At 39.4% G+C, this 26,517-nt stretch overlaps 4 protein-coding genes and 2 pseudogenes across 6 annotated transcripts; 1 reads left to right on the top strand and 5 right to left on the bottom strand.

The window, feature by feature from the left end:
- Positions 1–1,304: 1,304 nt before the first annotated feature.
- LOC125200462 (uncharacterized) lies at positions 1,305–2,885 on the bottom strand. The gene has a single exon (XM_048098108.2). It carries the CDS (start codon positions 2,683–2,685, stop codon positions 1,543–1,545), a length of 1,143 nt encoding a protein of 380 aa, XP_047954065.2. The 5' UTR covers positions 2,686–2,885; the 3' UTR covers positions 1,305–1,542.
- Positions 2,886–3,003: 118 nt separating this feature from the next.
- Positions 3,004–4,040, bottom strand: LOC148932936 (uncharacterized; annotated as a pseudogene). The gene is made up of 2 exons (XR_016135789.1): positions 3,909–4,040; positions 3,004–3,555 (listed from the first exon to the last, which is right to left on the bottom strand). The product of XR_016135789.1 is annotated as an uncharacterized LOC148932936 (transcript).
- LOC125202853 (transcription termination factor MTERF8, chloroplastic-like) lies at positions 3,742–5,580 on the bottom strand. The gene has a single exon (XM_048101330.2). It carries the CDS (start codon positions 5,391–5,393, stop codon positions 4,218–4,220), a length of 1,176 nt encoding a protein of 391 aa, XP_047957287.2. The 5' UTR covers positions 5,394–5,580; the 3' UTR covers positions 3,742–4,217.
- Positions 5,581–10,312: 4,732 nt separating this feature from the next.
- On the top strand, positions 10,313–11,794 carry LOC125204951 (uncharacterized). The gene has a single exon (XM_089065472.1). The coding sequence runs from the start codon at positions 10,723–10,725 to the stop codon at positions 11,650–11,652; it is 930 nt and encodes a 309-aa protein (XP_088921598.1). The 5' UTR covers positions 10,313–10,722; the 3' UTR covers positions 11,653–11,794.
- Positions 11,795–14,108: 2,314 nt separating this feature from the next.
- LOC125216661 (putative late blight resistance protein homolog R1A-4) lies at positions 14,109–16,348 on the bottom strand. The gene is made up of 2 exons (XM_089065471.1): positions 15,077–16,348; positions 14,109–14,271 (listed from the first exon to the last, which is right to left on the bottom strand). The coding sequence occupies exons 1-2, from the start codon at positions 16,219–16,221 to the stop codon at positions 14,238–14,240; spliced, it is 1,179 nt and encodes a 392-aa protein (XP_088921597.1). The 5' UTR covers positions 16,222–16,348; the 3' UTR covers positions 14,109–14,237.
- Positions 16,349–17,103: 755 nt separating this feature from the next.
- LOC148932935 (putative late blight resistance protein homolog R1B-23) lies at positions 17,104–20,330 on the bottom strand (annotated as a pseudogene). The gene is made up of 2 exons (XR_016135381.1): positions 17,577–20,330; positions 17,104–17,297 (listed from the first exon to the last, which is right to left on the bottom strand). The product of XR_016135381.1 is annotated as a putative late blight resistance protein homolog R1B-23 (transcript).
- Positions 20,331–26,517: the final 6,187 nt, after the last annotated feature.

Genomic DNA, 26,517 nt, shown 5'->3' with positions numbered 1-26,517 from the left:
AAGATGGTGCAGGAAAAGTATTAGGTGATCTTCACTAGGCATAGTGCTGAGAAATTGTAATTACTCCCTTCAGTTTATGAATAAATATTTTTAACTAATGAAACACAATTTAGTCGGGGACTCGGGGTTTGGGATTCGTTCGAGTCGCAATGGTCGCCGGGGGCAAATAGGAACTCTTTTTAATTAACTTAGAAAAGGATGAAGCTATAACAAACAAGGTGCAATGACTCATTCTAAGGGATGTTAGTGTAGCCCACAACCCATGGGCTGACCCGAATAGGCCGCCAAATTTATAGGGTTATGGCTGAAAATTTCTAGCCCGATAAAATTAAAACTCGATTAGTCTGCAACCTGTTAGGGCCAGACATGAAATCCCGATGGGCTGATTCGAAAACCCGATAAAATTTTTATTATTATTTTTTACTCCTAATTCGACATTTCATTGATTAATTTTATAATATATATAACTAAAAAATAACTTTCTATTTTATATTAAATATTCAAATTATACATTGATTTTTATTAATATAATAATTAATAAATAAATTTAAATTTTCAAATTTACTAAAAAAAATTAAATTTCTAAAACATGCATTAAAATTTCATGAAATATCTCAAAATATTAGTATTTGATCATGTTTATAATTGAGTTTAAGAATATATCTCACATTTATCATAATTAAATATTTTACATTTTATGAATAAAACTAATTTTTCATCATTATTTATTGGATAGATCGCACGGTAATCTTATCGTTAGCAACCCGATTAACCCGCTGGGCTAGCCCAAAATCTGAGCTTTCAGGGTTAGGGTTGAACTTTTATAACTCGAAAGAAATCACAACCCGATTGACCCGCAATCCGAATAGGCTTGGCTCAAAATTCGATGGGCCAACTAGATTGACGTCCCTAATCATCCTTATATTGTTCCCTATTAGATTTGTTGGAATTCTAAGATATTCAATAACACCTTATAGATTGTTCTCTATTAGATTTGTTGTAATTCTAAGATATTCAATAACAATCGTGATGTAATCATTTTGGATTTATTTAATTAAAATGTTACATTCGGTGTCCAAAATTTTACAATGGCTAATGATTTTCTCAATCTCAATAACTTTCCACCATATCTTTGCTTTGAAAATAAGCATAGCAACAGAGGGATTTTGGTGAGATGGAAAGACTTATAGAATCCAATAAGAGTATAGGAATGAAACAAAGTCCATTCAACAACCAAATTACAATGGTTGATGATATTAACTTTTGGAGCTCAGAATTACTAATGAATAGTAGTTAATACAAACTGAACATAACTTTCTTTTAGCATTTTTCTTGAGTTAAAATTCCAAGATACACAGAACATTACGAGTGGAAGAACATTACTAACAAAGGCAGAGCAAAATATGCAATCATACTAAACGAAAGCCATAGCAACGAGGCCACAACAATGCCTCTTCTCGCGAGACGATCAAAGAGAACCAGAACACAGACATAAGCAAGATACCTCTCTCTATGTTAAGCACAAGTTCATCTTATAAAGCTTCATCTCTTTCTGCCCTCGATGAACACCTTTGCGATGTGTTCTTTGCCAATCACATCATAATAAGGCCTAATAAATCTGTCAATAAATCTACCATCAGTAGAAGTAGCAAGGAATGATAGGGATGGCCACTTCTCAATCAGATTCCTACTCTCCAAAAGTCTCAGAATTTGCACCCGCGGCTCAAGCCTCTTCTCAATACTACCACCAAGTGCCACCGGGTTAGCAACTATACTGGTAACTCCATACTTCCCGGTAGCAAGAAGAAGCTCTACTTTGTTCGTCATTTTGTTTTTAGATATATTAAAAATAGGAGGTTGCTTCCTAAACATTGACAATACATCATCATCAGAAAATCCCAAATCACGGAGAGTTTGCAGCTTGACTTCCCACATCCCTTCACTCGTATGATTAAAAATACCAACAGCATGGATAAAAGCGATTGAAGTCAGAGGTACCCCAATCTCTATGGCCTTGTCTACGGATCTCCTCATGATATCCGACTTGACCAAGAAAGTTCTCGGGCGAATGTAGAGCAAGTGAAGGATGCGCTCCATTGGTATGCTACACCTCTTCAAGATTTCTACATTTGGCACCAAGGTTTTCTCCAAATCGGTTAAAAAAACCCAGGGGCATCTCTTCACAAGTCTGGCCACATTATCATTGGATCCCGATAAGCCCTTGAGCATCGATAAATTGGGAATGATCTTGTTCGCCATACTTGAATGTAAAATCGCCTTACTACTGGAAATCATCTTGGCAATCTCCTCGGAAGAAAGCCCCAAATCTTGGAACACCTTCAATCTGGATTTCAAACCCTCAATAGTAAACCCTAGAACCCAAGGATTAGATATGACAAGTTTCTGCAGCTGAGTAGTCGTAAAGCTATTCTCTTTGAGGAATGATAGCACTGAATCAGCTCTTTGGGGATCTCTAAAATTAGGTAAACGCGATAAACGCGATGAAGCTAGTGAAGCCAATTCAGGAGAAAATTGGTGTTTATTAATCAATAAATCGCAGATTTCAGGGCTAGGGATTATTGTTTTCACCCTCCGAGTAGAAAATGAGAGCACATTTGAGTTGCAGAGAAACGAATTAGGGTTTATAAACAAACAGGAGAGATTCTTGCGTGCAATTGCAATCATGTTGAGAGAAACGGAAATGAAAACGACTTACTTTCTACAAAATCAAGGGACTCAAAGCTACTGGAATTAGGATTTTTGAAGGAGTGCCGTCGCCATGGCAGAGTGTGAAGAAGCTCAGTTCCAAAGTGCCATTTTCATTATAGAAAAAACACAATCAAAGTAATGATGTAAGTGTTTTATTTTAAGTATTTCTTTTATTTTTTGCCCCAAGAATAAAATTTACTTAATTATCCATTGAGACAAATTGTAGAATTTGTATATTTGAAAATATCAACTAATTTTAAATTATCATATAAATTTTCACATATTTTTCATATATTTAAAAAACTTACGAAAATTGTTTATTTATGCCACGACAATCATGCATGATTATGCTTTCGTCCATTCCACAACATTGGAACATTTCTTTTGGACCCGAAGATTAAAAGAGTTGAAAGAACAAAATAAGTGAGGTAATAAAGTACTTAACAGAAATGAATGATATCATTCCTTTTCTAAGAAAGGAAAAGGACGAGGGGTCGGAAGAGGTGGCGCGACGAACGGTGTTCCAGAGCTCACGGGCACCATTCCAAAGGGAGGCGGAGGCAACGCCCAGAGCCAGGGCCTGCGGGTAACTGGGCTTGTAATCGAGCTGGATGAGGCGAGCGTGGACGGCGTCCAGCTTGGCGGAAATCACTTGTGGACAAGAATTGGAATCGTCGCGTTTGTTACTGGAACGAAGCCTCCTGAGTCGACATCCCCTGCTTCTCGTAGCGCGTCACCAGCTCCCGAGGGCTCGGCATTTTCTTCTTCCTCGCCTTCTCACCGTCTCCCACCGGCAGTTGTATTTGCTGCTTCTGCTTCTCCATCAATTCCTCCTCCTTTCAAACCCTATCCCCCAAAATGAAATGGAGAAGATGGTTTTAGGCGATTAGGTTCAAAACGATATTCACAGAGTACTTCTTTATGAAGAGATAAACGAAGAAGAGAGAATAAATAGGCTGAATTGCCCTTCATGGCCTTGAGGGTATTTTTGCCCAAAAAAATTGCAACGGTGAAAAAATAGCTAAAAATTGCTGACCAAAAAAGATGTTTTCTATAGATGAAAAATTGAACTGTTTCGTGTACTAATCAAAGCTAATGGCAAGAATGTCTCTCTAGATGAAAAGCAAATTACATTAGCATTTTTCTCTCAAAAGAGCCCAATATTAACACAATATTGGGAGTGGATCAACATCACTTACAAGGCAGTAAACACAATTTACAGTCATAAGACTTGAGAAAAGATGCAGCAAAAGTATAACTGATCAGAACAAGCAACACCAAAGTTTCTAATCTCAGGACGAGCAATCAGGACAAGAACAGGAAGACGCGCTGCACAATGTCACGGCTTTCAGCAGAAACACCACCAAACAGCAAAATGATTCTAACCTCCTTAGTTTACCTAACCATTGCTAACCTTTGTGAGGTGTTCTACGGTAATCTCATCGCCATAAGGCCTAATAAGAAACTAAACATTTATTCACCTTTTACTTAACCTATTCACTGTTACTTCAACCTGAGCTCAGCAAGCATTTGCTTACAGCTTCAACTCTTTTATTTCCTGTGACAAATTTCTTGATGATGCACTCTTCGCCAATCTCATCATAATAAGGACTAATAAATTTATCAAAAAACATATAATCCGTAAACGAAGAAATTCCTGAAAGGCTAGGCCACTTTTCAATCAGATTCCTACTCTCCAAAAGTCTCAGAATTTGCACCCGTGGCTCAAGCCTCTTCTCAATACTGCACGCAAGTGCTACGGGACAAGCTACAACACTGGATATATTGAACTTCCCAGTAGCAAGAAGAAACTCTATTTTGTTCTTCAGTTTGTGTCCAGATGCTCTAAAAACATGTGGTTGCTTCCTAAACATTGCCAATATATCATCATCAGAAAATCCCAAATCGCAGAGAGTTTGCAGCTTGACTTCCCACAGCCCTTGGCTCGTAAAGTGAAACAGACCAACAGCATAGATAAAAACAACTGAAGTGCGAGGGACCCCGAATTCTATGGCCTTGTCTACCGATCTCCTCATGATATCCGACTTGACCAAGAACGCTCTCGGTAGACTGTAGAGCAAGTGAAGGATGCGCTCCATTGGTATGCTACATCTCTTCAAGATTTCCACATTTGGCATTAAGGTTTTCTCCAAATCATATATCATAAACCAGGAGCAACTTTTCAAAAGTTTGGCCACACCATCATTGGATCCCAGCAAGCCCTTGAGCATCGATAAATTGGGAATGATCTTGTTCGCCATACTTGAATGTAAAATAGTCTTATTACTGGAAATCACCTTGGCAATCTCCTTGGATGAAAGCCCCAAATTTTGGAATACCTTCAATCTGGAGTCCAAACCCTCAATCGTAAACCCTAGAATCCGAGGATCATATATTACTAATTTCTGCAGCTGAGTAGTTGTAAAGCTATTCTCTTTAAGGAATGATAGAACTGAATCAGCTCTTTGGGGGTTTCCAAATTTAGGTAAACGCGAAGCTAATTCAGGAAGAAATTGGTGTTTATTGACCAAAACATCGTGAATTTCAGCGTTAGGGGTTAGTCTCTTGATCCGCGAAGTCGAGAAAAAGTGGATTGGTGGAAGGAAATGTAGATTGGAGTTGCAGAGAAATGAATTACGGTTCAAAGCTAAAGAGGAGAGATTTTTGCGTGCAATTGCAATCATGATGATAGAAACTGAAATCGCGATTGGAAATAAGAAACGACTTGCCTCAGAAATCGAAATGCTTAAAGCGTTTGGATTGAGGGATTTTGAAGCAGCGCCGTCGCCATGGCTAGGGAAGGAAAAAGCTCAGTTTCACTAGTGGAGTGGCATTTTTCAGACATTTTTCCATTTTAATACTTTTTCATATAAAATGAATATAATAAAGAGAAGTAAAATGTAGAGTGAGATATAATGAAGTGGGATAAATGTGAATAATTGCTGGGAAATAGAATATATATATATAAATAAAAAATGAATAAAATAAAATAAAAAAGAAAAGAAAAGAAGGGGAGATCGGCCCAGCCGATGTATCGGTCATTGGGGTGGAGGAGTTGGGAAAGGGAATCGGCCTCCCCCGCAATGGTGACCTGTGGGCGCCGATGAGGAAGCCTCCACTGTGAGTGCTCTAGAAATGGGATCGGTCTTTACTATGAATATTCTAAAAAACTAAAATCACTTAGGCCATCCACAACGCTATCTCTTATTCATCCCTTAATCATCTCATCCTTTAACTATTTATGGGCTCCACTATACTTTTCAGCCCATCTCTTGACTAAGAGATAACACCTGCATCCCTCCATCTCTTAACCATCTCATCTCTTAACTATTCATTCAATTTCATTTTTTTTTTAATTCCAACAAATTCAATTAATAAAAACACACTTCATTAAATAAAATAAAAATTACAATTTAAAGGCCTAAAAAATAAATAAATACATAATTTAAAATCCTAAAACTAAAAAAAATACATAATTAAAATTCTAAAAAAAAATTAAAAATACATAATTAAAATACTCTAAATTAAATTATAAAAACTACTCCGCCGGCAGATCATCCCCCCGAAGTCGGTGGCTGTGCACCCAAGTTAGATCGAGACCGAATACCAAGTTGAGCTTCAAATTGGGGAGGACTCATTTTTTAAGTATCAGCCATCGTGGCGAGCAGGTACATGGACATTAGGGTGTTCGAGCCCGTGCCAGAGCCCGAGCCCGAGCCCGCCTGGCTTGATTCGCCGCGGCCCCTCCCCCTCCCCCTCGCTCTAGCCGCCTTTGCCGCCTTGGTCCCTTGCGGCCGACGTCGTGAACTGGAAGACCCCCATACATCATCGGTTAGCGTGCCCTCTTGTGAGGTGTTTCCTGAGCTGCCCTCACTAGATGAGTATTGGCCTCTCGCCGTGTTCTTCGTGCGTTTCGAGCTCGAGCCCGACTGGACACCGCCAGCCCACCTTTCAAGGTGGGGGACTTGCGACCAAACATCGACATACTTGAAATCTTTACCAACGTCGTCTTTAAAGACTCGCAATGCCGCTCTCAGAATGTCGGCTCCACTGGCGCCGCTTTGGTAATTCGCCTCTTCTACCCTGTATATCGCGCAAAACTTTTTGACATCTTTGTCGCATCAGTCCCAATGACCGCGGAGCATCTTCACGTTGCAGGCAAATGTTTTCTTCGGCCTTCGTGCGTTGTAAAGTTCATTGACTTTTTTCCAGAAACACAAGCTGGTTTGTTGATTCCCAACTATAGGATCGTACGAGACGGTGATCCAAGCGTCGTACAGAGCCAACGTCTCCTTTTGGTTGTATGAATGACGGCCGCCGTCCACCACAACCTCGCCGTCGCCCTCTTCCTCCTCGACATTGACGCCGATCCTGGCGGAGCCTCCACCTATCGGCCAGTATCCCACCGATTCATCCGAAAAATTCTCCGAAATTTTGGATAATCCTGGCGATTGCCCGTATCTCTGGGGGGAGGGACGATAGTATGCATCCACATCAAAATGTGGTGTTTGGTACGCCACCAGAGTCGTCGAGCCTTGGATGCCCGGCGACGAACCGGTATCGGTAGTACCTAAAACGTTGTACATGCCCGCCCAATCACCAAACGAGTTCAAGTCGAAACCGCCGGAGCCGCGGCCGCCGCGGCCGGAGTTTCCATCGCTGAACATTTTTTCAAAAATTGGAGAGAAAAGAGACTGGATATTTTAGAGAAAAATAGATAGGTGTAGTGTTTGTGTGTAGAATGGAGAATGGAAGAGTAAGGTAGCATTTATAGAATAATAAAAAAAAATAAAAAAAAAAAGAAAAAAAATTCGACCGTTTGAAATTTTTTTTTCAAAAAATCGAATTTAAAAAATAAATAAATTATGATGTCATAATTTCGACGCCCACTCGCGGGGCGGCGAGTGGGCGTCACGCCTAGCGCCAGCGCGCACCATGTGGTGCTGGTGCGTGGCGAGACAGCTTGTGCCCAGCCCCTTCTGCGCGCGACGCGCGACGAGACGTCCCGTCTCTGCAGGACGAGATGCGTTTTGTAACGCGGTCTCGCCGCCGACCCGTCTCGCCGGAACGAGATCGAGCCGGTGGCGAGCCGCGCTGCTGATGCTCTTATCAACTCTACCACAATCATACCCATTGAGAAATTGACATAATTATACTATTCCAAACTAACTAATACTCCCCCCGTTTCACAAAGATAGTCCACTTTGACAAGGCATGGGTTTTAAGAAATGTACTCCCTCCGTTCCATAGTAATAGAGTCATTTTGGTACGTTCCATAGTAATAGAGTCATTTCCTTTTTTAGTAAAAATCAATACATTTTTCCACACCTACTTTACTCTCTCTTACTCTTTTCTCTCTTCATCTCTCTACATTAGTAAAAATCAATACATTTTTCTCCCTTTACTTAACTCACCTAACACAATTTTTCTTAATCTCCGTGCCGAAAAGAAATGCCTCCATTACTATGGAACGGAGGTAGTAATAAAAAGTGAGTTGAAAAAGTTGATCGGATGCGGGTCATACTTTTAAAGTACTAGTTTTATAATAAAATTTGAGTAGGGAATGAGTTGGTGGAATATAAGGTCCACTACTAAAAATAGTAAAAGTGAAATGGGACAAATTTTGTGGGACGGACGGAAATGGAAAAATAGGACAATCTTTGTGGGATGACGGGAGTATTAACCAAAAAATACTCCTACTCCTTCATACAAGGAATAAAAGGGGAATATAATAGCCACAAATTTTCAAATATTCCTGAACGAAATACGAAGAGAATTCGGATATTAAAAAGTGGAAATTTGATAGTGTTGCCAACACCCCCACCAATTTTTTTAATATTTCCTATTATTTCAATAAATTTTGATTATGATCAATAATTTTACTATTAACATCTTTATGGAACGAATGATTTTAAGAGTTTTTTTTGTTTTTTTGTTTTAAGTTGCAACTAACAGAAATATGGTTGAACTAATCCATCCAAATAGTTAAAATAACTATGGACAAATTTAAACTAAGCTATCCAAATAGTTTATCCACAAATTTTTAATTACTACTAATATTTTTACTCAAAATTATCTAAACGATGGCTATAGTTAGACATACTTACAAAAGATAAGATTTTGAGCTCAACTATTGTTCATTTACACTATTAAAAGAAAAAAAAGCCAGCCGTCGAGTATGTAGGGCTGATTTCCAATATTCGAATACTCATTAAGATCTTTAAACTAACATGACGGCGGCGATAAAGGTGGCGGCAGCGGCGTTGAACATACCGGCGGCGGCAGAGATACCAACCAATTAATTGCAATATGTCCTTGTTTAACCCACCTTTATTCCATTTTACCCAAACTATAGCAAAATTAGATAGCCTAACCACCTATGATTTATTCCCTTAATTATCACCCCACATTGCTTATTGAATTAAACTAATGATACTTTATTTCTAATAGTCCACTGTTTGGGCTACACTTCCACCAATTAATGAATATATGGTGTGTTCCAATAACATTGAGTTAAGAATCAATCAAATTGTACAAGACCATTATCATTCTGCAGGTTATAGAGGGTTGGTTCAATTTTGTGGTGCTCCCTCCGAATATTGAAGATGATTCATTATTAAAAATGAAAACACATTTATCTCCATTTTATTTATTCTCTCAACTTAATACATTAGATAAAATTACATAAAATCTCGTGTCGCTCAAGAGAAGGGTCATCTTACGTGAAACAGAGGGAGTATCTTTCGGTAACATCATTATTGAAAATAACTGCGAAGTTGTATTTTCTTTTTCTAAAAAACTGCAAGCGTTGGCAGTAGGAGGATGTGGGATAGACAAGTAACAAAAGAGACAATTAGATTTGCATACGATGGTGGTCAATAGATACTATCTCCGTCCGCGAATAGGAGTCTCGTTTTTTCATTTTAGTCCGTCCGCGAATAAGAGTCACAGTTCACTTTTTATCATAAAAATGGTAATAGGATACCACCTTCCACTAACTTATTCCACTTACATTTCGTTTAATACTAATATATACAAGTGAGACTCTATTCTACTATTTTTTTTAACCACTTTTTTTAACATTTCTTAAAATTCGTACCGCAAAAAAATAAGATTCTTAATGGCGGAGAGTAACACATAAAGACAACCGCAAATGCCGTACTACTATTAAAGTAAGAAATTAGAGATTAAAATTACAGTAAATAACTATTAATACGAACGAATTGTTAAATTTGATTTTAACTGTGTGTCGTCCACGATATAATTACTCCCTTCGTTCTATTGAAGATGACTCATTTTCATTTTTTGTTTGTTCAAACTAAAATGATCCATTAATAAAATGAAAATACTTTCTCTCTACTTTATTCATTTTCTCTCTTACTTTACTCTCTTCATTTCACACACAAAATAAAATTACATGATTCTCGTGCCGTCCAAAAAAGGAGGTCATATTCCCTAGGACCGCGAGAGTACTTCAGTTTGGTCATCGCAACCAAAATGAGTCATTACTATAAAATATAAATAAAAATATCTTTTTATCTCCGTGGTCATCTTTCTTTAAATGTGCTTCTCTTTCATTTTCACACTCAACGTCCATCAAATTGGCCAACCATTTTATCTCACTTTCACTGTGTGTATATATGTGTGTCTTTGAATTTGACCCTTCCTTCCTCCGCTCCAATGGCGGACCCACCATCCCCACACTCTCTCTTCATTTTATGGCGTAAATATTCAACTTTTATTTCTTCTCCTATTTTTTCACCCTTTTTTCCACCTCCTAAAACTCAACCAAATCATCCGAGAGAGAGACGAAGAAGAACTCATCGATTATTATTTTTGAAGTGATTTGAAGGAGATGGAATGATCTTACCTTTTACACGCACTTCTTCAGATTCTCTCTCCTTTTCCCCTTTTCCAACTTTTGCAGCCATCACTTTCTGCTAGTTTACCAACTCCATCAATAACACTTTCAATTTCAATCACCTCTCTCTCTCTCTAGAAATTGATTCAGCCATGGATTCCGGCAATAGCGGGAGTATGCAATCCTCCAGCGGAGGCGACGATCAGGAATTCGATTCCAGCTCCTCTTTTCCTCACAATTTCGCCTCAATCTCGGCGCCGCAGTTTCTCTCCAATCAAACCCCCAATTTCTTCGACGGTAATCTCCTGACGCAGAGTCTCGATCACGCCAGCGACGGCGATCTGATTTGGCCGAGGGGGGTGAGATCCGATGATAATCAAGCCTTCTCCAGCCTCGGGAGCTCGCCGGCGCCTAATCCGACTCCGGCGACGCCGCAGCAGCAGCAGAGGAACCCTAAGAAGCGGACGCGGGCGTCGCGGCGGGCGCCGACCACCGTGCTCACCACAGACACCAACAATTTCAGGCAAATGGTGCAGGAGTTCACCGGCGTCCCCGCCGCTCCGTTCTCCGGCGGCTCCCCGTACTCGCGGCGGATGGATCTGTTCTCCGCCGCCTCCGCCTTGCGATCCGCCGCGAATCTGGACGGCATCGGCCCGATCTACCCCCTCCGCCCCGCCGCGAATAAGATCCTCTCCCCTTTCTCCTCCTCCGCCGCCGCACCGCCGTCGCAGCTCCTCAATACCACCATGATTGACTCCATAGCTCCGACGACGGCGATCGCGTCAAAATCGAGCATCAATCCGAGCGATTTTCAGCTCTACCAGCAGAATCCGCAGATGAATTTCTCGAATCTGAGCGGCTTCGGCGCCTCCGCCTCCGCGGCGCCGAATCTGAGCAGGTGGAAAAGAGGGGAAACGGTGAGGAACAACGATTCGATTCACGAATTTGACGGAAACAGCAACAATATCAACAGCGGTGAATCGCTGAATTACAATTTGAATGGTGCGGAAAAAGGAGTGGAAAATGCTGCTTCTTCCATAGCTGAAGGTACAGTGGCTTCATGGATATGTTCTTCCGAATAATTAATTCTTTTATCTTTTTCTTTTTTCCTACTATATTAAGTTAAAGAATTATGGATTAGTGGTTAATTAATATACTTAATTATACTATGATATTGTATAAATGAATATTTTGGGGTTTTAGTTTAATTATAACCCATTTGAAGGATTATCATCGTCAATGCAGCTAATTATAGATATAATAAAGAAATTCGAATTGGAAATAATCGAGTTCCCATTAATGGAAATTTGGGCAGAAGATCTATGCATAAGTACATTTTGTTTGCATAAAAAGATTTGGAAAGTGGACATTTGTTTTTAGATTTTTCGTTGCTAATTTTAGGCACCTTAATTTTTTTTGTTATAAACTGTAAATAGTGTAAAAAAAATCTAGCGACACAATCAATTTTATTGGATTTTACTTAAAAATGGATATTTTAATTTTGGACTTAGTTGAAAAAGTTATCAATATTGTTCGATTTCTCCATCGCAAAATAAGCATTATGAGGTAGACAAACTTCAATATCTTTAAATGTGAATTTGTTTTTGATTAAAAATCAACAAAGTAAAGCACCATTAAATGACTTCTATTTCTTTTGGAGCTATGCATACTCAACATTACTTGAAGAAAAAGATGTGTTTCAAAAAAGTTGCACATTGACATTAATGATACATTAAAAAGTATTCCGACCCCTTTTGCTGTCTTGTTTGGCTGAAAACGATAATGAATATAGGATATGAACGTACATTAATAATCACAACATGTAAGCATGATTTAAACAACTCTTACACATAAGAAAAAGAGCATTCTACAACTTAAATGACAAGCACATGCATTTTAGGCAAGAATTGTTTGTGCAAATCAAGGGGCAGTTTGGTATGGTAGAGGCAGTTTGGTATCGTAGAGAAGATAAATAATCAAAATATGTCGAGAACGCATATTTTGAGTCTTTATCGTACAACTCCAAGATAGATGAGTTATCTACCTTATCAAACTGCCTCTAAATAAAGTAGGAAGGCTAACCTGTTAATCCTGTTGAGTCTTTCCATGACTCATCATCTTAAAAGGAAGAGTCTCAATAACCAAAGCGTTAAATGTTTCCGACAATTGTGCACCAGAAGCAACAACTAAGGAATTGCACTGATCTAATTCAATTATAGGAGTTGTGGTCATCAAGGGATCATACATCCAATCGAGTTGTTGTAATTTGTAGCGATGACTAATGCCTAGGAGCCTAAGTCGTGGGAGGCTTTCATGCTGAGCTCTACAACAAGTTTCGTTGTGTCTTGAATATTCGATTTCTACTACCCTAATTAGAGTTAGAGCAAAAGGTCAAAATGAGTGAAAAATATGGCCTAAAAATGTTTCATAGATGGATTCAAGATAGAGGAGTTACATAGGCTCAACAATCATTTGATACCATAATTAAGTTAGCATTATAAACTTAACAAATAACAACCATTTATTACACTAACAAACTAAATCAATATAAGTTATTATAAATTATGTTAGCACATCTTACCTATCAAACGAGGCTTTGATAATACAGCAAGATTATGAATATTTTAAACTATTCAACATAATATATAAAGATAGTGAAAATAATGCATATGGACGGATTGCATATAATCTTTGAATTGGGGAAATATGCATGCAATGTTTTCACACAAATAAATCTAACCGATAATAGTTTTGGTTACAAACATAAATCAGCATTCAACAACCCAATATCCTTAGATTCAGGAAACAACATGATAATACAATCGAGATGATGAAATAGGGGCATCGTCTGACCCCTTTTGCTCTCTCATTTTGCCTGGAAAATAATATAAGAATATAAAATGTGAGAGTACTTATATATTCAAAACATGTTACGTGACTTAAACAACCTATTGCTGTTCTCTTTGCTAATGCATTGATGTGGTTTGTGCAAATTAAGTGAAGTAGGAAGTCTAACCTGTTGGCCAAGTTGAGCGTCTAGCTACGGAAACTCATCTCAAACGTAGTGTACCAACGAACTATAAAGAGTGATTCTGGCCTCAATTGCATGGCAGAAGTGGTGGTGGCGATCAAAGGATTGCATTCAACTAATTCAATTGTTCGCGTTGTGGCCATTGATGAATCCGACGTCCAAACGAGTTGTTGCAACTTGTAGCAATGCCGGATGCTTAGAATGCCAAGCATTGGGAGGCTTCCATGTTGAGATCTCCATCGCACCAAATCAGTGTCTTCGATAATAAGTGTATCAAGCTTCAAAAAACACTGAGATTCTATATCCCAATATGGACCTTGAAAGGCATAGTGTTCTAACTTGAGGGTCACAAGATTTGGTAGTAGTAAACCAATGTCATTCATGTGCTTCCATGGACACCTTAAGCCACTCAACTGCAAGGATGTTAGACTTGATGGGAACATCGAAAGAGGAACTTGACACTCATACTTCATCCCAGGGTTCATTACGGCATAAGAGAGTGCCTCCAATTTTCGTAGTTCTCCTGAGATATAATCCAAGCCACTCAATTGGTTGACATCATCGTCATCATCATAAGGCTTCAACTCCATTAGAATAGCTAACGTCTTCAAATTAGGAATTCTTTTGAGAATTTCTCTAGTGCAACTCTTTACACTCACAGCAATAAGACCTGTGAGTTTGGCCAAAGTAGCATCAGAATCAGGGGATGGTAGGTCTCTTCCCGCAACATGAATAAGTCCCAATTCTTGCATGTCCCATATTTCCATTGGCATATACAACATAGCTCCACGCCTTATGATGTATATATGTCGATGGATAATCAAGATTTGCAGCTGAAGAAGGTTGGATATGGAAACAGGAAGCTCACAGTTGCAAGTTAAAGCGAGATACTTTAAACAAACAAATTTAAGAATTTCAAGTGGAATATGGTAAAATCGAACATGAAGAGCATCTAGCACCCTGAGCAACTTGAAATCCATGGCATGTATTGGCACTGGATATTGGTGGTAAGGACCCAAACAAAGGAGAGAACGAGCAATGCGTGCACAATCATTTCTAATTGAATCATTAACTTCTTTGAAGGCAAATAGACTGTTGGAATGAGCACACAATCGGCGTTGGTCTTCCAAAATATCCTCACAACTATGTAAAACATGCAAAAACTTGATCTTACTAGCTTCTTTTTTACACACGTGTTGCCAACAAGAATGCACGCGAAACGTGTTCATTGAAAACCAAGAGAGTTGACCAAATTCATCATACAGAACAAGATTAAACCAGTTACTAAGCATTGCCAAGTATTCAGCCATATATTTTTCAAAAGATTGTGTTCCCATCGGTGCAATGAATCCGTCACCACTTAATTGGTGGAAGAGATAGTGCATATCAATGTTTTTATATGGAGGGAAAGCTCCTACGTAGAGGAAAAACATTTTTAAAAATTGAGGTAGGTAGTCATAGCTTGGGAAAAGTACCTCTGATCATATGCATTCACGAAGACTGAATTATATTGTTTTTTGACTACCTCGGTCCAGTATTCCGTGGTCTTTTCTTCTCTAGATAGGAGCTCTGCAACAGTAACTATTATAAGTGGAAGACCTTCACATTTGTACGCAATCTCCTCTCCCAATTTATTAAGGTGCGGAGGGAAACCATCTTCACGGAACACTTTCTCAGCTAGTAATTTCTTACTTTCTTCTTCATTCAACAAGCGTACTCGTAGAACTGGAGAATTGTCATTTGCTAGCCTGCTTGTAAGCAAAATTCGGACCTTCCCTTTTGGCAAGTTGTCCATTACTAGAGTGTCCCATTCCCATAAATCATCCAACACAATGAGACAATTCTTATCTTTCAATCTCTCTTCCAAGACTCCAAGTAATTCCTCATCGTCATCATCCTCTCCTTGGGTTAGCATTTGGTCGCGAGTGCTGGGATCCACTTGAGCTAGAATGCATCGTAATATTTCATTGAATTCACATTTTCTGCCAACTTTGACCCATGCTCGAAGCTCGAAATGTCTCTGAATGGATGGATCGTCAAATACTTTTTTAGCAAGAGTCGTCTTTCCAACCCCTGCCATCCCGATAACTGATATCCAATCCCCTTCGTCTTCCACAAGATAATCCCTGAGCCGTTCGAATTGATCGGATAATCCAACCATCTTCGAATCGATGCTACTGAAATCAATTCTTGAAGAAATAGGTTCGCCTTCTTCTTCAGGCATATCCATCAGTTCAATAATGAACTCCGCCTCCATCACGATCACCCTCTCGACGAAGCAATCAACACTCTGTCGCAGACTCTGCAGATCTACAGAGAAAGACAAGTGATCTCTCTCGCTTTCGAGCTGTGGAAGAATCTGATCGTAGAAATGGGATTCGAGTAAATCTTCGAATTCCCATATGGCCTCTTTGATTCGTTCATCCAAAGCATTCACCTTCGTCCTGATCATGCTGTACCCGGTGTCGTCCAATTTTAGCAGAACTATCTGCAAGTGTTCCATCTCATAGTAGGCGGGTTGTAAGATTTGCAGAGAGGGAGGAACTAGCGAAATGCGAGACGATTGTAGAATACACAGAATCGTGTTCTTGAGAGAAGCGGCGGCACCAAAAGCCGCCATCACTTGGATGGAAAAATGAATTATCAAGGCTGCAATTGTTGGTGGTGGTGAAGGGAGAGGAGGATTTCTGCAATTGGTAAAGTGATCAATTTGACTTTGATGCAAAATACGGTTGGTGAGTGGTGGACTTTTGGGGCAGACGTTGTAGAAAACTAACTGCAAACGTGTTAATGAGAGCCCCCCATTTAAAGCAAAACACTTGCACCAAATAATAAAAAAGCATATTGGCGACTTATATCATGGAATTTTCACAAAGTTTTTTTCTTCCACGAACTTTCAATTTGGCAAATAATTTACCCGAGTTTGTTATTTTCCACCGGCGAAAAAATTTCGACAATTAATATCATGATATTGATTGTTTTTCATAATTTATCGATAACAACTTCAAGATCTTCAAGTTTTTCAATCTTTGAGGATAGTTTTTCTTGAAGCACGCACTCCAAAATTGTTCTTCAATCTATTAATATAGTTGAAATTTTTTAGCTAGTGGGAAATAACAACCCCAAGTAAAAGTATGGGAAAAAACAAACTTTTTGAAAGTTTCGTAATTTTAGTAGACAATATAAAAAAAAAAAATGTAATTAAAAGAGAATATATAAGGGTTATTTTAAATTCGTTTTATATGTATATTATATTTTATTGGCAGATAGAGTATTACTAAAAAAAGGTATGAGTTTATTCAAAACTTCCACATAAATTTAAATTGTAGTATATTGATTGGCGTATATTGTTCGAATGAAGGAGTATTGGGAAGTGGGATAGTTCAATAAAAGTTAATTTCGGTGTAAGCAAATCCAGTTGACTACAGTTTAAGATAAGAATATAACTTAGTAATCCGATTTCATAATCCTTAAAGAAGTCCAACAAATCACACTCTTCAAATTCAGGAGACAACATGGTAAAATTACAATTAAGGTCATTATAAGAATATACACATTTTAATTTATTTTAGATAGATAAGTACAAAATAGATGAGTTATTTTACCTATCGAACGAAAACTAGATGATGGGATACATAACTTCGGTAAACCAGAAAATGGGATGCATAACTTCAGACCCTCATGCTTTCCCATTACCTGAAACACAATACATGAATATCAGATGTGAGTGTATACATAAATATTGAAAACATGATACATGATTTAAACAATTATGCATAAGTTTATGGTTCTTATATTTGTTCTTGTGTTGGGTGTCCGAAAGCACAAGCACAAACTAACTAACAAGAAAAAAGCAGCCAACAAACTAAAACACACATACTACACTAAAATATGACAAAAGCATGGGAAGTTTTAATCAAAAGCACAAGCATTTTAGTTAAGAAAGAAATGGATTGATGAAGTAGGAGGGCTAACCTTTTAAGCAAGTTGAGTCTAGCTACGACTTCTCGTCTCAAAACGAGGAGTACCAAAGAACTGTAAAGTGATCTTCCGGCAATTGAAAGGCAGAAGCGACAACTAAGGGATTGCATTCAACTAATTCAATTGTAGTCGTTGTGACCATTGAGGTATCACGGATCCAATCGAGTTGTTGCAATTTGTAGCAATGGCGTATGCTCATGAGCTCAAGCCTTGGGAGGCTTCCATGTTGAGCCCTCCATCGACCAAATCGGTGTCTTCAATTACAAGTGTCTCAAGTTTCAAAAAACACCCTGATTCTATATTCTACTCTTGGCCTCGAAAGGCATAGTGTTCTAGTATGAGATTCTGAAGATTTGGTAGCCGAGAACCAATGTCATTCATGTGCTCCCATGGACACCCTAAGCCGGTTAAAATCAATTTCGAGAGACTTGATGGGAACATTGAAAGAGGAACTATGCACTCATACTTCATCTCAGGATTCTGTATACAACATGTAAGTGCAATCAAATTATAGAGTTCTTCTGATATATAATCGATGCCAATCAAGAGGTTGTCTTCATCATAAGGATTCAAATCCATCGTGATTCCTAATATTTTTAAATTAGGGATTCTTCTGAGAATTTCTCTTGAGCAACTCTGTGCACTCACACCAATAAGATTGGAGAGTTTTTCTAAAGTAGCATTAGAATTGGGGATTGGAAGGTCCCTCCCAAAAACTTGAATATGTTGTAGCTCTTTCATGTCCCATACTTCTACCGGCATATGGGATGGAGATCCGATGGTTTTAATGTCCAAATGAGGATGTATAATCAAGAATTGGAGGTGAAAAAGGTTTGAAATGGAAACTGGGAGCTCTTGACCGCAAGTTAGGGCAAGATACTTTAGGCTGACTAGTTTCAAAATTTCATGTGGAAAAGTATAATATCGGACATTAAGAGCTTCTAATGCCCTAAGCAACTTGAAATGCATGGCATATATTGGCACTGGATATTTGTGATAACGACCAAGACAAAGGAGAGAACGGGCAATAGAGGCGCAATCGCTTTTAATTGAATCATGCACTTGTTTGAAGACAAACAAAGTATTGTAATGGACACACAACCTTCGTTGGTCTATCATTCTATCATCGCAACTTTGTAAAACATGCAAAAACTTGATCTTCCTAGCTTCTTTCTTACATAAGTGCTGCTAGCAAGAATGCACTCGCAACTTGTTATTTGAAAACCAAGAATATGGATTTGATTCATGTGGAAGAAGATGATAATGGGAATCAAGCTTAACAATGCAATCTGCCATAAAAATATCCAAAGTTTGTTCCCAAAGCGGTTCAAGAAATCCCTCAGCACCCAACTGAAAGAAAAGGGTGCTTATTTTGATATCACAATAGGGAGGGAAAGCTCCCACATAGAGAAAAACCATTTTCAAATATTGATCCAAGTATTCATAGTTTGGGAAAAGTACCTCTAATATTTGATTATATGCATCCAAGAAAACCGAATTATGTTGTTTTTCAACTACTTCTGTCCAGTATTGTTTGACATTCTTGTTAACCTCTTCTCGGGTACCTTTGTTGTCTGATAGGACATCTTCAGCAATACTCTTGTTGGCTTTTGATAGGAGCTCTGCAACTGTAACTATTAAAAGTGGAAGACCTTCACATTTGTAGACAATTTTATCCCCCAATTCATCAAGGTGTGGAGGGAAACCCTCTTCACCGAACACCTTCTGACCAAGCAATTTCTTACTTTCTACTTCATCTAATAAGCGTACTTTTAGATACATAGTAGTTGTCTTTCTTTCCCTGCTTGTAAGCAAGAATCGGAAATTCTCTATTAGAAAGCTATCCATTACTCGTACGGCTTGGTTTATGTCCCATACATCATCCAATACGATGAGACATTTCTTATCCTTCATTCTCTCTTCCAAGAGTATGATCAATTTCACATCGTCACCATCCTCTCCTTGGGCCAGCACTTGTTTGTAAGTGTTGGGAACCACTTGAGCTAGAATGCACTATAATACTTCATTGTATTCACACTTTCTCCCCATTTTGACCCATGCTCGATGATCGAAATGCCTCTGAATGGATGGATCGTCAAAGACTTTCTTAGCAAGAGTTGTCTTTCCAACTCCTGCCATACCATTAACAAATAACCAATTAGCTTCGTCTTTTGCACAAAGAAAATCCCTGATTTCTTCAAATTGATCAGACAATCCAACCATCTCTGAGTTGATTCCACCAAAATCAATTCTTGAGGAAATAGGCACACCTTCTTCTTCAGGCATATTCACCAGTTCAATATCGTATTCCTCCTCCATCACAGTCACCCTCTCGACGAAGCAATCAACGCTACAACGCAGACTCTGCAGATCTACTACGAAAGACAAGTCATCTCTCACCCCTCCTGAGCTTTCGAGCTGTGGAAGAATCTGATTGGTGTAATGGGATTCGAGTAAATCTTCGAATTCCCATACGGCCTCTTTGATTCGTTCATCCAAAACATTCACCTTCGTCCTGATCTTGCTGAAGCCGGTCTCTTCCAACTTCAGCAGAACTTTCTGCAAGCGACTCATGGCGTCGTAGACGGTTTGTAAGATTTGTGGAGATGGAGGAACCAGCGAAATCCGAGACGATTGTAGAATAGTCTGAATGGTATTATTGAGAGAAATTTCTGCACCATAAGCAGCCATCTTGATTGAAATATGAACTATGAAGAAAGAGTAGGCTACAATTGTAGATGGTTGAGGATTTTGAAATTCTGGGATTCAATTGGTAAAGTTGGTATTGCAACACCAATAATTGTTACCAATGGCCATTAAACTATCATGGTTTAATTTAAAGTATATCTTTTGATCTGTACAAATTTCATTTGTCTATTAGTATAATTTATTTATAATCATACCTGCTCAATTATTGAAGATGACAATCAGCCTTGCTAATAGAAAACTAATTTAAGCCGGCTGCACAGATTCCTGAAGGTATCTACTCCTAATCAGAGATGGTTGGGTTATCTTATGCAATAAGATATAATCCAACCATCTTTGAAGAAACCAGCATTGCTAATAGAAAACTAATTTATCCACTCTAACTAATTTCTTGCCGTAATTGTCGTTTGCTTGGGTAAGAATTTGGTGGTGAGTGTTGGGATCCACTTGATCTAGAATGCATCGCATTGTTTCCTTGAATTCACATTTTCTTCCCACTTTGACCCATGCTCGAAGCTCGAAATGTCTTTGAATCAATGGATCATCAAACACTTTCTTAGCATGAGTCGTCTTTCCAACACCTGCCATCCCAGTAACTAACAACCGATTCCCTCTATCATTGATCAAATAATCCTTGACTCGTTGATAATCCAGCCATCTTTGAGTTGATTCCACCAAAATCAATTCTTGAGGGAAGAGGTTCACCTTCTTCTTCAGATATATTCAGCAGTTCAATATCTTACTCTACCTCCATCGCCATCACCCTCTCGATGAAGCAATCAACTCTTTGCCGCAGACTCTCTGCATATCTACATAGAAAGACGAGCGATCTCTCACACCTCTTGATGGCCTTTCGAGCTGTGGAAGAATCTGATCCGTGAAAAGGGATTCAAGTAAATCTTCGAATTCCCATATGGCCTCTTTGATTCGTTCATCCAAATCATTCACCTTCGCCCTGATCTTTTTACAGCTGATGCTGTCCAATTTTAGCAGAACTTTTTGCAGACGGCACATGGATTCGTTTGCGGATTGTACGATTTGTAGAGAGGGAGAAACCAACGAAATACGGGACAGATTGTACAATACGCTGAATTGTATTCTTAAGAGAAACCGATGCACCATAAGCCGCCATAACTTAGATTGTCAATTGAATCATTAAGGCAGATTACGCTTCAATAGTTAAAAGGAAAACTTGATTGAAGCTCATGCAAGAAAAAAGTTGATTGATTTGTCTAATAGTAGAAGACTAGAAGTATAATTTAAACATAATCATGCTCATACAACCTCAATTACTGAAGTCGACAATCAGCTTTGTTACAGAAAACAAATTTAAGCCGGCTGCAGAAATAATATTTTTAATTGAAATTGTTGTGACAAATCGGGCAATTGTGAATCGAGAAACAAAAGAACGTAAATAGACACAGAATTTACGTGGTTCACCAACGTTGTGTTGGCTACGTCCACGGGCAAAAATGGAGAACAAATTGTATTATGACTGCAGTTTTCAGATACAGATTATGTGCTCTACTCCCATATATATAGGCACACATTAGACAGACTGGGCCTAGGAAACATAATCCTATCCCAATTAGGAAATCTAATCCTATACAAATTCAAGGCATACTAACAAATCTCCACCTTGACTTGAATTCTCCCTTGCAGACGCATCATCATAACACCAGACGAACAAACTTCTCCATTCTTGCCTCAGATTTGCCCTCCACGGGCAACTAACAGCTCATAACATTAAGCAAGTCCAAATAATGTTGGAACTTGCTCTGCGGGACTGACTTGGTGAACATATCAGCAGGATTATCAGCAGTACCTACTTTCTTCACCTCAATTCTCTTCTCATCTCTTAGAAAATGATACCTCACATCAATATGCTTAGTCCTTTCATGATGGACTTGATCCTTGGCTAAACAAATAGCGCTCTGACTGTCACAGAACACAACAGCTTGATCTTGATGTAAACCAAGATCACCAACTAGCCCTTGCAACCATATTCCCTCTTTAGCAGCTTCTGTCAATGCCATATACTCTGCTTCAGTAGTAGACAAAGTAACTGCAGCCTGCAAAGTTGCTTTCCAACTAACAACAGAACCACTAAGAGTGAAAACATAACCGGTCATAGATCTTCTACTATCGACATCTCCAGCGTAGTCAGAATCAGAATAACCAGTCACTAAACAGTGAGTATCACCTTCATAAATGAGACCAACATCAGACGTACCTCTCAAGTAACGAAAAATCCTCTTCACAGCCTGCCAGTGCTCCTTTCCAGGATTTCCGATGAACCTGCTAACAACGCTGACAGCATGCGCTATATCTGGCCTAGTACAGACCATGGCGTACATCAAACTCCCTACTGCATTAGAGTACGGGACTCGAGACATGTACTCCTCCTCAACTTCGGATTTCGGTGCAAGATCAAATGACAAATGAATGTTTGTGGCACTTGGAGTATCAATAGCCTTAGATGCAGACATGCCAAATCTTGACAAAATCTTCTCAATGTAGCTCTTCTGTGACAGAGAAAGCTTTTTCTTTTCTCTATCTCTAGAAATCTCCATGCCCAGAATTTTCTTCGCAACACTCAAATCCTTCATATCAAACTCAACACTAAGCTGAGCTTTCAACTTCTGTACTTCAGACTTTGACTTCGCAGCTATGAGCATATCATCCACATATAGAACAAGATAGACCATAGAACCATCGTCAGCTTTGTTGTGATAGACACAACAATCATACGGACTCCTGCTGAATCCCAGCTTGATCATGTAACTATCAAACCTCTTATACCACTGCCTCGGAGACTGCTTTAGTCCGTACAAGGACTTCTTCAACTTGCACACATAATCCTCCTTGCCCGGAACCACAAATCCCTCTGGTTGAGTCATGTAGATATCCTCCTCAAGCAATCCGTGTAGGAAAGCCGTCTTCACATCTAGTTGCTCAAGCTCCAAATCATAATGTGCAACTATCGCAAGTAACACTCTGATGGAAGTATGTCTGACCACTGGTGAGAATATCTCATTATAATCAACCCCCTCCTTTTGCGTGAACCCTCTTGCAACTAGACGAGCCTTGTATCTAATGTCCTCATCTGGTGTAGTGCCTTCCTTCTTCTTGAAAATCCATTTGCAAGTAACAATCTTTCTCCCCTTAGGCCGTGGAACCAATTCCCAAGTCAGGTTCTTCAAAAGTGATTCTATCTCTTCTTGCATTGCAGCGAGCCACTTGGCACGCTCACTGCCTGAAATAGCTTCCTTGTAGGTAGGTGGTTCATCTGCCGAAGGCTCATCTTCGACCTCATTGGCAACCTGCAATGCATATGCCATCATATCCTCAAAACCATACCTCAACGGAGGCTTCACATTTGTCCTCCTAGCTCTGTCAATAGCAATGCTTCTCTGACGAGCTTGTGGATGAACATCCGAACTAGAAGTATCGGCGACTTCAGCAGTAGTGTGTTGATCTTCTCCACCTTGGAGTTGTGATTCACTCACATCATGAGTGACTTGCAGCTCCACCTGTTCATCAACACCATCCAAATCCTCTGTAGCAATAGACTTCACAGTAGAGTTAAGCATAGAATTTTCATCAAATACCACATTCCGACTGAGAATAATTCTACCCTCTGAAGATGACCAAATTCTGTACCCCTTAACTCCATCTCCATAACCTACAAATACTCCCTTCTTAGCTCTTGGCTCCAATTTACCTTCACTCACATGATAGTAAACAGTACTCCCAAAAACTCTCAACATAGAGTAATCTGCAGGTGAATCAGACCATACCTCGTACGGTGTCTTGCAGTCAATGCCAGTGTGAGGTCCACGGTTGATCAGATAACAAGCCGTGTTTACTGCCTCTGCCCAAAACTTCCTAGTCAAACCGGCTTGGAAGAGCATGCATCTTGCTCTCTCCAACAACGTCTGATTCATGCGTTCTGCCACACCATTCTGCTGTGGTGTATGTCTAACGGTGTGATGGCGAACGATCCCTTCACTCCTACAAAACTCATCGAATTCAGACGAACAAAATTCCAGACCGTTATCTGTTCTCAATCGCTTGATCTTCTTCCCGGTCTGGTTTTCAATTAGAGTCTTCCACTCTTTGAACTTCTTGAATGCCTCACCTTTATGCTTCATCATAAACACCCAAGTCATTCTCGAGTAGTCATCAATCATCGACACAAAATACTTGCTTCCTCCAATAGACTCAACACGTGAGGGACCCCAACAATCCATATGAATGTAGTCAAGTGTCCCCTTCGTTCGATGAACACCCTTCTTTGGAAACTTGCTGCGATGAAGCTTCCCCAACACACAGTGTTCGCAGAAATCAAGTTTCTGCACCTTATGGCCCGAAAGAAAATCACGATTCGACATGATTCTCATGCCACGTTCTCCCATATGACCGAGCCTCATATGCCACAGCTTGGTCATATCCTTGGTTGCAACCTCGGATGATGCAATATCAGCAGAATTTGCTACGATGGAACCTCTCAGAACATACAAGGTACCCCGTTTCAAAGCTGTCAGAACCACCTTCGAACCTTTCAAAATACGCATTATTCCACCTTCACCTTTGAAACTGAAACCCTTACTATCAAATGTACTCAGGGATATCAGATTCTTCGTCATCTGTGGAACATGCCTAACATCGTTCAAGGTGCAGAAGACCCCATCATGAGTCCTAATCCTGATTGAGCCGATGCCAACCACCTTGCAGACAGCACTGTTGGCCATGGTAACATTGCCTCCATCTATCTGCTCATAAGTGTTGAAATACTCCCTGTGAGGACAGAGATGATATGACGCTCCAGAATCCAAAATCCACACATCATTACAGTGTGGCTGTTCATCCGCAACCAAGGCCAATTCTTCTTCCGAATTTGTGTCATCAGCTTCTGCCACAGTCGCAGAACCGTTAGCATCTTCCTTCTTGCCCAATTTCTTCTTTATCCTTGGACAATCAACCTTCCAATGCCCTGGTTCTTTACAATATCTGCAGATGTCATCTGGCTTAGGGCCTTTAGGACCTTTTGAACCTTTTGAGTTCTGCTTCTTCTGTCCTTTACCCGTAACAGATAATCCCGATGGCAGATCTTCTGTGGCTGAACTCGTTGCCTGTTGACGATCCTCTCTGATGTGGAGAGCAGATCGAACATCCTCCAACGAAAGGGTTTCCTTTCCAGTCATAAAAGACTCAACAAAATTTTCGTAAGATTCAGGCAGAGACACAAGCAAAATTAAAGCAGCATCCTCGTCTTCTACTTTAACTTCAACATTACGCAAATCTAGCAAAATTTTATTCAAATTTTCCAGATGATCCCGAAGGGGCGTACCTTCCTGCATGCGTAACCGAAACAAACGTTGCTTCAAGAGCAACTTGTTGGTTAGAGACTTCGTCATGTATAGACTCTCCAACTTCGCCCAAAGAGCAGCAGCCGTCTCCTGATCCGCAACTTCGATGATAACATCGTCAGACAGGCTCAATATGATGGTCGAGTGGGCCTTTTCGTCTAGGGTTGTCCACTCCTTATCATCCTCCGTAGCCTTCTTTGTTTTTAGCGGCTCCCACAAACCCTGCTGCTTCAGCAGAGATCGCATCTTGATCTGCCATAAACCAAAACTATTTCTCCCGGTGAATTTGTCAACCTTCACGTTCAGAGCAGACATCTCGATTTACCAGACAAAACCCTCGCAGCGGAATTCAAAATCCTAGTTCGAAAACCAAGGCTCTGATACCAGTTTGTTGTGACAAATCGGGCAATTGTGAATCGAGAAACAAAAGAACGTAAATAGACACAGAATTTACGTGGTTCACCAACGTTGTGTTGGCTACGTCCACGGGCAAAAATGGAGAACAAATTGTATTATGACTGCAGTTTTCAGATACAGATTATGTGCTCTACTCCCATATATATAGGCACACATTAGACAGACTGGGCCTAGGAAACATAATCCTATCCCAATTAGGAAATCTAATCCTATACAAATTCAAGGCATACTAACAAAAATAATAACGGAATATTCTTAGTAAGTTAGTATGTCATCAGTAAATCCCATTAATTACCTTCGCACATGCCAAATTTTAGTATGTTTGGAAAAATTACAATAATAGATTATGATGTGTAAGCAAGGGTCGCGTTAAAATAAAACCAACCTTCTAATCCAGAACCCAGAACTATCTCAATATTATGTATTAAAATTATCAACAC

Source organism: Salvia hispanica, chromosome 2 (assembly GCF_029641045.1).
Source record: "Salvia hispanica isolate PSC_SH4W2 chromosome 2, Shi_PSC_v1, whole genome shotgun sequence".
Classification (NCBI taxonomy): domain Eukaryota; kingdom Viridiplantae; phylum Streptophyta; class Magnoliopsida; order Lamiales; family Lamiaceae; genus Salvia; species Salvia hispanica.
Note: the sequence above shows the minus strand (reverse complement) of the source record. Positions and strands in the feature narration are given on the sequence as shown.

What these genes read in the sequence shown, in the direction of transcription:
- LOC125200462 (XM_048098108.2), bottom strand. Translation starts at nt 2,685, where the DNA reads ATGATTGCAATTGCACGCAAGAATCTCTCCTGTTTGTTTATAAACCCT.
- LOC125202853 (XM_048101330.2), bottom strand. Translation starts at nt 5,393, where the DNA reads ATGATTGCAATTGCACGCAAAAATCTCTCCTCTTTAGCTTTGAACCGT.
- LOC125204951 (XM_089065472.1), top strand. Translation starts at nt 10,723, where the DNA reads ATGGATTCCGGCAATAGCGGGAGTATGCAATCCTCCAGCGGAGGCGAC.
- LOC125216661 (XM_089065471.1), bottom strand. Translation starts at nt 16,221, where the DNA reads ATGGCGGCTTTTGGTGCCGCCGCTTCTCTCAAGAACACGATTCTGTGT. An exon ending in GTGAATGCATATGATCAGAG is followed by an intron (nt 14,272 to 15,076) that starts GTACTTTTCCCA and finishes CCAAACTCACAG; the next exon opens with GTCTTATTGCTGTGAGTGTA.